This window comes from Otolemur garnettii, unplaced genomic scaffold, assembly GCF_000181295.1.
Source record: "Otolemur garnettii isolate 467f Iridium unplaced genomic scaffold, OtoGar3 scaffold00002, whole genome shotgun sequence".
NCBI classification, from domain to species: Eukaryota; Metazoa; Chordata; class Mammalia; order Primates; family Galagidae; genus Otolemur; species Otolemur garnettii.
Genome location: NW_003852397.1, coordinates 49953905 through 49964948, shown reverse-complemented (window position 1 = coordinate 49964948; position 11044 = coordinate 49953905). Strand labels below are relative to the sequence as shown.

At 45.6% G+C, this 11044-nt stretch overlaps 1 protein-coding gene across 1 annotated transcript in view; it reads left to right on the top strand.

Moving 5' to 3' along the window:
- The window catches only part of SUSD5 (sushi domain containing 5), a 57128-nt gene extending 50877 nt beyond the window's left edge, over nucleotides 1-6251 (top strand). Inside the window, exon 5 of the mRNA XM_012805612.2 lies at nucleotides 4919-6251. Coding sequence (XP_012661066.1) covers nucleotides 4919-6213 — 1295 coding nt within the window. The 3' untranslated portion in view covers nucleotides 6214-6251. The remainder of the gene's footprint in view (nucleotides 1-4918) is intronic.
- The last annotated feature ends 4793 nt before the right edge of the window (nucleotides 6252-11044 follow it).

Sequence of the window (11044 nt, the reverse complement as noted above, 5' to 3'; positions counted from 1 at the left end):
GGCTGAGGCAGGAGACTCACTTGAGCCCAGGAGTTGGAGGTTGCTGTGAGCTGTGATGCCACAGCACTCTACCCAGGGGGACAGCTTGAGGCTCTGTCTCTTAAAAAAAAAATTGATTGTGGCAGATTTGGGGCAGAAATGACCAGATGGACATGTGGAATGCTAAGTTTCTTCGCATTAGGAGTAAATTTTGGTGGCGAGGGATCACCACTCTACTTCATTATGATGAATCTACTAGCTGCGGGGCACCTTTCACACTGATTGGGGCAAGATACCCAAGGAGAGGCTGAGAAGAGAACTGACGCCCTCACAGCCAGGCTGTGGCTGCAACATGAGAGGGTCCCTGGGGGTGTGTGGGTGTGTGTTGGTGTGCACCCACGTGTGCGTGGTGCAGACCCATGTGTATGTTTGTGTATTCAACTGGTCCTTCAATAACGACATCTTTTCAGAGGTTTCTGAGAGTGTTATGTGATACTGTGGGTACAAGTGATTCCTTATAATTTGTAAATATGCCCATAGTCCTCTTGTGTTTTGGGAGATTGTGCTCCTAGAAATCGGTTTCAGTGCTGAGGCAGGGATGAAGAGAAGCAAAGAGGCACGATTTCTCGGAGCAAACTTTTCCTTCTTTCCTCCCAGAGCCATTCACTCTGTCACTCATTCAAGAATAACAAGCCAGGCACTCTTCCACTCCAGGGATGCAGTCTGGGACCCTTCTCTCAAAGGGGATGGTGCTGGTGCAATAGTTAGCTTTTTCTACATAATAGACCACTCCCAACCAGCTTAGGGACTTAGAACAACAACCAACATTTGGCTCTGGTTCTCTGTTTTGTGCTGCTTTTTTTTTTTTTTTTTAAGAGACAGGGTCTCCTTCTGTCCCCCAGGCTGGAGTGCAGTGGTGGGATCATAGCTCACAGCAATCTCGATCTCCTGAGCTCAAGCTATCCTCCTGCCTCAGCCTCTCAAGTAGTGGGAACTACAAGTGTGTACCACCATGCCCCAGTAATTTTTGGTAGGACATTCATCCTACTGAATGTCCCACTATGTTATCCACGCTGGTCTTGAATTCCTGGTCTCAAGCGATCCTCCCACCTCAGCCGCCCAAAGCACTGGGATTACAGACATAAGCCCCTGTACCTGGTCTGACTCCACTTCTTTGGATCAGCAGCTTGGGCTGCGCTCAGCCAAATTATTCTTCTGGATTTGGCTGGGCTCACTCAGGTGAATGTGGTCAGTGTAGCTGCTGGTCCAAGATGGCCTCAGTTGGGACCTTCACCTCTTCTTTAGTGATCTATCATCCTTAAGCATCCAGACTTGTTCATCTGAGAGCTAGCAGGGTTCTGAGAGAGAGCAGAGGCATGCAGGACTTCCACTGCATTCAAAAGGTCAAAACAAGTGATAGCCCAGCCCAGATTCTAGAGATGGAAAAGTGGGCCCCACTTGTTGACAGGAAGAGCTGAAAAGTCACATTGCAAAGGGACTTGATGCAGGGAAGAGTGGAGATTGACAATCATTTTTGCAATCTGTCTACTGAGAATGGTTAGTGCACACGTGTGTGCAAGCAGATGATCTAAACACTTTGCACTGAGGTCAAAGATTTAAGTGATGACTCTATTAAATCTCAGCATGACTTGTCTACATGTTTTGGGTAAGTTTTAGAGAAAGTTTGGTCATAGTGGCATTTGTTTCATTTTGTTGTACTTGAAAGAAAGATGGTACTTGAGGGCTGAGCTAGGTGGCTCATTCCTATAATCCTAATGCTCTGGGAGGCCAAGGTGGGTGGATTGCCTAAGCTCCCAAGTTTGAGACCAGCCTGAGCTAGGGCGAGATCCCACCTCTAAAAATAGCTGGGCATTGTGGCTGGTGCCTGTAGTCCCAGCTACTGGGGAGGCTGAGGCAAGAGGATCACTTGAGCCCAAGAGTTTGAGGTTGGCATGAGCTGTGACACCACAGCACTCTATCCAGGGCAACAGAGTGAGACTCTGTCTCAAAAAATAAGAAAGACGGTACTTGAATACAAAGCCTAATGTTCATTGAGCATTATGAGTGAGAATTTGTATACACAAAAGTTTTAAAATTTAACCTGATGGGGCATAAGACCATGAGATTTTGTCCCATGTGCTCCATGAGGGCGGGGAGTATTTGTCCTGTTGACCAGTGACCAGCTCTAGCACAGGGCTGGACCCATAGTTAGCACTCAGTGAAATGCGTGGAATGAAGGGTCAGTGCAAGACTTGAAATGACGTAATAGGGAAGGTGCGGGAAGGTGCAGGGAGGCAGCCTGGCTGAGCCCTGGGAGCCTGTATTTGAATTCTACAAGGCTTGTAAGAATGGTCTGGCAATCTGATGTGGTTTTTGTCTGAGGATTTGTGGACAAGACACGATGGGGTGGCAGGACCTCTGGATATCATAGGCCTGTCCTTATCTAAGCATAAAACATACATGCATTTGACATTAATCAGCTAAGTTTACTCATCATCTACCACTTTCCATTTTTGGCTGAGGGCACGAGTAATGTGAATGAGCTTAAATTTTAGGAGCAGATCAAAAGAGATTGTTAAATTTTATATATAACTCAGCAAGTCTTAAATAAGCAAGATACAGAGTTTTATTCTCTAAGGGCATTTAGAAATAAGCCTACTGATCTAGTTTCAGGGCCCAGGAATGCACCATGTGACACCTCAATGCTTCAGATGGACCTTGGTTTTGGAGCTCTGTGAATTTTGTCTTTTGAAGTTGCAAAGTTGAGTGGGAGAATCTTTCTGTTTCAATATTTGAGTTTGTCTTCTAGAAGGACTTGAGTTTCAAAGACATTGGAAGAAGGGAGAGCCCAGAGGGCTTCTTGCACCTCCCTAACCCATGTGCTTCCAATCTCATCAAACTATCCTTACATTCTGGTTTCCTCACTGTGGGGCTATTTGTTCTTACTCAGTTTGGATTCAGAATACTTCACAGCATTGTCTCACGACGCAGAATTTTACAAAGAGCAAATCAGTGTTTTAAAAGGTGCCTCTTTTACTTAATTATAACATGCACACAAAGCATAAGGTAACATATCAATGGATTATCAAAGAATAAACAAAAATATTTAGCCATGACACAGGTCAAGAAGTAGAATATGTCCCCAAAGTCCTCCTTGTGCCCAGACCTAGTCATTACCCCTTCTCTCCTACCCAAGTGAAACCACCATCATGGCTTTTAACATCATAGAGTCGTTCTGCCAGTCTTGCAACTTTATGGAAATAGAATCACAAAGAGTGTGTTCTTTTGTACCAGGCTTCTTTTGCTCAACCTTGTGGGCTTAAAATTCATTCTTGCTGCTGCAAAACAGTGGTTGGTTCATTTTCGTTTATGTGTAGGTTTTCCCTGTATGAATATGCCACAGTTTATCTATCAGTTTAGCAGTGAATGGACATTTGAATTGTTTGCAGTTTTGGATTATCATGAACAGTCTTGTGCATGTCTTTTGGTGCCCATATGCACATGTTACTGATGAGAGTATATTTAGGAGTGGAACTGTTGTATCATGGAGCCTTCCATATGTTCGATTTTAGTAGAAATGCCTAAACAGCTTCCATACTGGTCGTTCCAATTCACACTCCCACTAACAGTGCTGTTAACACTTGCTGTTGTCATTCTGTTTAATTTTAGCCATTCTGGGGCTACGTAATCGTGCTTCATTATGACTATAATTACCATTTCTTTCTCACTAATGAGGTTGAGCATCTTTACATGTCTAATGACTATTTAGACATCTTTTGATTCAAGTATCTTCCCAACTTTTCCATGGTTTGTCTATCTATTCAGTACTTATTTGTTTGAGTTCTTTTTAAATTCTGGCTACGAGTCCTTTGGAGGTTATATGTGTTGCAAGTATCTTCTCCAACTCTGTGCCTTGCATTTTAACCATGGTGGCTTTTGGTAAATGGAAGTTCTTAATTCTAATATTATCCAATTATCTGTCCTTGGCCCAATGCCACCACAGCCTTAAAATTCACTATGGCTTGGCATCTATAGCTCAGTGGCTAGGGCGCCAGCCACATACACTGAAGCTGGCAGGTTCAAATCCAGCCTGGGCCTGCCAAACAACAATGACAACTACAACCAAAAAATAGCCAGGTGTTGTGGTGGGTGCCTGTAGTCCCAGTTACTTGGGAGGCTGAGGCAAGAGAATCACTAGAGCTAAAGAGTTTGAGGTTGCTGTGAGTTGTGACAGCACAGCACTCTACCTCAACCCAGGGTGACATAGTGAGACTCTGTGTCAGGGAAAGAAAAAAAAAAAGTAACTCAGTATTTTAGTATATCTTGAAATTGGAGTATGTCCTCCAGTCTTTTTCTTCTTTTTCAAGATCGCCTTGTCTATTCTTGTTCCATTGCATTTCCATAAATTTTAGCATCTACTTGTTAATGTCTGAGATTGATTTTTATTAGGATTGTATTGAATCTATATAGATCAACTTGGACAGAATTGACCACTTGGTAATGTGAGCCTTCTACTCCATGATCGCAGTACCTGCCTCCATTGATTTAGGTCTTCTCTGGTTTTGTTCAGCAGTATTTTGTACCATGCCATGTACAAATCTTCCACTTCTTTTGTTAGATTTATTACCAGGTGGCGTTCATTTTTTTATGCCATTGCAAGTGGCATACTTTTAAATTTTGGGTTCTGTTTATTGCCAGTATGTAGAAATACAATTGATGTTTTATATTCATGATCCAGTGCTCTTGATACATTTGTGTATTCATTATAATGATCTACATGTAGATTCTTTGCATTTATCTGTAATGCACAGTCACATGATCTGTGAACAAGGACAATATTATTTATTTTGTTCCAGTCCTTAAAGTGTTTTATTTCCTTGTGTTCTGCACTGACTTAGTACCTCTGGACCTAATGAGGTTCTTCTCTCTTTCCTCCCAGATGAGGCTGAGGCACATATTGACTATGAAGATAACTTCCCTGATGACAGATCCGTGTCATTCAGAGAGCTCATGGAGGATTCCCGGACAGAGGCGGAAGAGGACAGGGGTCAGGAAAAAGGCTCTGAGGAGGCTCCCAAACAGGACCGTCTGCTCTCCATTTCTCTGGGGAGAGAAGGCATAGCTCAGGGTAAAGCCTTCATGCTGACCACAGGTTTGCCCGGTGCCAGCAGCAGCAGCCCCGCAGACTTGCCAGAATCTCGACTGAACCAGAAGTACCTGTTCTGGTTTCCTGCTGAGACCTTCCATAAGCCTGAGCTGGAAAAGGAGGTAGATGATAATAGCAAAAAGCAGTTTCCTTCTGGAGACAACCACAGTGGCATAAAATTTGTCCCAGGTAAACCTGAAACCAAGGTGATCTATAGCAGCACTGATGGCCCCTCGGGGCCCTTTCTGGGCAGGAATGACAGCAAGGCAGGGGGTACAGCGGTGCGCAGCACCGACGGGTCCTGGTTAGATGGCTACCCGGTGACAGATGGCACTGGGAGAAAGACAGAGGCAGAAGAGGAAGAAGATGGGGACAAGGGGGATGGTTCAGTAGGACTGGAAGAAACAGTGCCAGTCACCGCTGGTCAGCCCGTTCTCGTGGAAGTTAAGAAGCCCAGGAGTACCACCCTCACACCACACAAGGACATGGCCTCTAGCTCTGTTCTTCCATCCCAAATGCTGGATGTGGAGGCTTTGGCTCTCAGACCCATGAATGTGTCTGAGACTGAGGGTCCCCACACTGTGGATGGTGACTTGACCAACTACCAGTCAACTGTGCTGTGGAGATTCACCACAGAGAAGTCTCCCATGGCCACCCTACCCTATGAACTCACCAACTCTACCCTGGAGACATTAACAAGTGCTGTCCAGCAGATGCCTAACAACATCCCCTCAACAGTCACGGTGGCCACCCAACCTCCAGCGGAGACCACAGCTCCCGAGGTCCAGGACAGCTTCCCATACCTGCTGTCTGAAGACTTTTTAGGACAAGAAGGTCCCGGGCCAGGTGCAAATGAGGAGCTTTTTCCAACCTTGGGGCCATGTGTGGGGGGCCAATGTCCCAGCCTCAGTAGAGGCCCCATGATTGCCACTGTCGTCACTGTCACTGTCCTGCTGCTGCTCCTAGCAGGTGTCGGGGCAGTGTGGGGTTACCGCAAATGCCAGCACAAGAGCTCTGTATACAAGCTGAATGTTGGCCAGCGGCAGGCTCGGCACTACCACCAGCAGATTGAGATGGAGAAGGTCTAGCCACCTACGAGGTGGGCTGTCCCAGAGCCACTGGGAGGAAAATTAACAATGACACATCACACTGATGAACACTGATCATTCACAAGAGCATGAAGCAGGTAGGGTGGAGTTCACCATTTTTTCCCTCAGCCCTTTGTTCGGTAGGCTGAGAAGTGACATGGCAGGACAGGAAGGCTTTGGTGGCATCATCACACACGTCAGTATCTCCTCAACTATCTGTCCTGGAATTCATTGCACTAATCCCAGACCTGTGCTTTGGCCCCAACTCTAGCATGAGGTCAAAAGCCACCTCCTATGTCCTCATACTATTATCTTCTTTTCTCTTTTTAAAAAACAAAATCATTGGCTTTGTACCCTGAAATTGTTCCACTAGGCGTGATGAGGTGAGCTTTGGAGAGCAGTGTTATTTAGGACACAGCTATTTACTGTTGAGAGTGGGACAGGGAAGAATCATAGGCTACTTCCTTTTAATGTTGTGACGTTGCTGAGGGCAGATGAACCAAGAACCAGGACACAGTCTAGACTCTAGAAACTTTGAGGTTCTTTTTTAATTGTTTCTTGAAATTGGAGAGAATTGGAGAAATTGGAGAGACTGGCATTTCCTTGGGGGGAGGCGAAGAGACGCACATCCACCTCTGTTCCCTCCATTCTCTGGGACAGCTCATCGTTTTTTAAAAACAAAGTTAGCTTTATACCCATAAGTACCATTTCCTCCCAGAAGCAGTGGCCTAGTTGTCCTTGACCAGTCTGCCTAGGAATGTCTTGGAATTTTTGCCAGGACCAACAAAACCCAGTCCTTGGTTTCCTCTCTCAGGATTAGCCATTTCTCTTAACTCCACAAAGAGGGAATGACATGGGAGAAAAAAATGTTTTAAGAGGCCCAAAAACTAGGATATCAAATGTGGGTGCCTACTTGATAGAGAAGCAGAGGAATTAGAATGACCTGGGCTGACCTGTTCTTTGGTGTGGATATTGTGAGCTCTGTGGAAAGAATCCATCCTGACTACTGGGCAACCATTTCCTACATCTAAGGGTGGCACAGCAAGTATTGTTTATGGCAGTGACTCTCCAGTATGCTCCCCAGACCAGCAGCATCAACGTCACCCGGGAACTTGTTGGAGATGCACATTCCATGCTCCCACCCCAGACTCAGAAAACAGAAACCCTGGGAGTAGGGCTCCGATCTCTGTGTTTTAACAAGCCCTCAACTGACTCTGATGCACACTCAAGTTTGAGAGCCATTGGTTTATGATAAATTGTGAGCTCTGAGATCAGCCAAAGCCCTAGAGGTACAGAACAGGATAACACCTGTGGCTGGTCTTGCATGGAAGTCAGCCATTGCTGCATGCACCTGAGGTGGCCTTTGAAGCTGCCAAAATGCCATCTGCAGTGGTCTCCTGTGAGTTGGCACAGATGCTAAACATGTTATATTCTTCTAGTACGATTCACTTCTTGGAAATAGTTATCAGTGGTTAAAAAGTGATCAAAGCAATACATTTATTTTGAGATACTAGAGAAGTCTAAGTGTCTTTGAGTGTCATGAGAGAAATCCTAATCCTTTTTGCAACTGAGAAATTGTTAGCGGTGTTTTCTCTAAAGAAAAAAATAATTCTCAGAACATATTTTTTCCCTGCCACCTCTTTTCAATGCAAGCTTTGGAAAAATAATAGGCCAAGGAGCCATAAAGACAGTCAGCATAATCAAGCTCTTAGTCTCCATAATTGGGTAAAATAAAGGCCTGGAGGTACCAATTGGAATGCGTAGGCATCAGATGGAGTCAAGTACAGTTGGGATAAAATGCTCTCAGCATGTTGCCAAAGCAAAACACAACAAATAAAAGCCAGAGAGTGAATGTAATTATAAATTAGATTCTAATCTATTACAAGACAATTTTTCTATTTTTAACTACACAAAATAATCTCTGCCTCAACGTTTGGATTGTGTTAGTAACTGTTATTATGTAACAACCCAGAACATTGAATTTAGACCATCAAATAAACAGGCATTATTAATGTGAATGTATTAATGAACACATTAAAAATTTTTAATACATGTAAATAATTTGTAGGCATGGACTGTGAAATAAACCCAACACATCAGTTTTTTCAGTTTTGTTGGTTTGCCATGATCTACATTGATGTTATACGATCTAAAAATGCACGTTGGAAGGGATTGATGTAAAGTGCTGTAAACCTAAATTGTATGGCATTATCCATTATGTTTTGAGACTGGTCATGGTCATGATAACTGGGAGGTGGAGTGGGGTGTTCTATTAACACAAAGCTTCTGAGAGGTTTAAAATAAATAATTATCTCCCCAACCATTACTGAATGTATTTTATTTCTGGGTTACTGCACCACGGTTAAAAAAGAAAAAAAAAAGAGGACTCTCTAATAATCTTCAAAAGCTCGAAAATAATGTCCTAATACTTGCTATATGTAACACTGCCCTCTCTAAATCTAGTTCTCAGCCTTGTTGCCTCCTGCAGCAGGACTTCAGGGACATCTACAGACCTCTTGCCCCCCACTCCCTCCCTACCTGTCTCTTTCTCCCCACAACCAGGCCACCACCCTTCACTTCCCTACAAGGAAACATGCAGCACCTCACTAGCCAAAGCAGTTCAGGCCCTACCTGGGAGCTTATTAGAAGTGCAGGGTCTCAGGACCCACCCAGACCTGCAGAATCAGACTCTGCATTTAACAAGATGCCCAGGGGACAGCCATGCATGGTAAAGTTGAGAAGCACTGGACTAAGAGACCAGAACTGATTATCTCCCTTCTCCCGACTGACAGGACACTCAAAGGAATAATTAAAGGGGATGATTTGAAGGAACTATTCAGGCTCGGTGCCTGTGGCTCAAGCGGCTAAGGCGCCAGCCACATACACCTAAGGTGGGGGGTTCGCATCCCCAGCCTGGGCCCGCCAAACAACAATGATGGCTGCAACCAAAAAAATGGCCAGGCGTTTTGGGGGCGCCTGTAGTCCCAGCTACTTGGGAGGCTGAGGCAGGAGACTCGCTTGAGCCCAGGAGTTGGAGGTTGCTGTGAGCTGTGATGCCATGGCACTCTACCCAGGGGGACAGCTTGAGGCTTTGTCTCAAAAAAAAAAAGGAACTATTCACAAAGCTGTGGGCAGGATTAAGAGAACCATCTAGGGATGGTGGAGACCTGTTAGGGAATCACCAATAGGAAAGACACAACAGAACAAGAGCACTGGACTCAAAGAGGATGCAGCCCCTGTCCAACTGTGGCCCAAAGAACAGCAATTTTATAGACCTAGACCTTCTCTCTCACCTTGAAATCTCTTGCTGGCATGTCCTAGTGGTAACGAGAAGTCAGAGGGTAAGGGAGCCAGGCAACATAGACCACAGGGGTCGGGCTCCTGGGGCTCAGGGCATGGTGGAAAAGAGACTGGAGTGAGGGGCATATAAAAAAAATCCAACTCAGAGACCATCAGCACCAATTCATCTGCCTGATGTCCCTTTCTACGTCTGTCCCTACCCAGGGTCCATGCTCTGGAGTGTTGTGGACACTGTTGACGCCCTTCCCAGATCTTCTTCACTAGGCTGGTGAACCCATCTCCCAGCTGCCCTGAGTGTCGGCTGCTAAAATGCTCATAAGCACCTAAGTGTACCCTCCTCACCCAGGAAACTGCCCTCACCCTACTGGGAGTTCTCTCAGCCAGGAAGTTTGACCCACCTTCTACTCTGCTAGCACTGCCTATAGCCAATGACTGGACGTTTGTGGACACAGAAGGCTGGCCTCCTTGCCTGGGGTGCAACTCCACGGTGGGATTCATGCACCAGACCTCCTGTGAGAGCTGGCTGCAGCTTGCCTTCAACTCAGATGATAGCCTGGCTAGGTCCTGCCTGTGTCCCTGTCACTCCTTCTCCTGAAAACACTCCATCACGGCCTTGCCTCCAGGGGTCCTGATCTAAGATGTCCATCAACACTCAACTCTTACTCCCTACACCTCCACTCACCCTTGGTCCACACTTTTTCAGTGTATCCTCTGGAATTCTTGGGCCAACAACACCAAAATCCCTTTGTCCTCCACCTTGTCTTCAAACAGCTGATGTGTGAACTCCCCACGATGTGGAGCTCTCTTTGTGCTGCCTCCCCACTCTTCCCGCCTGCCTTCCTCTACTTTTTTCTTTCTCCTTGCCTGCCCTGTAGTGACAAGCACGGAGCAAAGTTGCTATTGACTGTCATGTCGGAGATGCTTTGGGGCCTTGTTTGAAACAGATTCCAAATGTTTTTCCTGGTGGAATCTCAGACCTCTGAAAGAGAATGTTCCTGGGGAGAGGCATAAACTTCTACTGCCTGATAGGACTTTGGCCAGCTGATGACAGGCAAGGACCCACCCTGCTGCATGAGAGGTAGGAGTCTCTGGTGTTTCTGCTTTGTTAGAAATTTCACAAACCCAAGAAAACACAGCTCATTACAACATGTGCCCTAAAATGTGTTTAAGATCTTCCTACCCTGTGGATAGAAAACAAAGAATAAGGCTCAGCGCCTGTGGCTCAAGCGGCTAAGGCACCAGCCACATACACCTGAGCTGGAGGGTTCGAATCCAGCATGGGCCTGCCAAACAACAGGACCAAAAAATAGCCGGGTGCTATTGTAGTCCCAGCTACTTGGGAGGCAGAGGCAGGAGAATCACGTGAGCCCAGGAGGTAGAAGTTGCTGTGAGCTGTGATGCCACAGCACTCTACCCAGGGCGACAGCTTGAGGCTCTGTCTCAAAAAAAGAAAGAAAGAAAGAAAGAAAGAAAGAAAGAAAGAAAGAAAGAAAGAAAGAAAGAAAGAAAGAAAGAAAGAAAACAAACAATA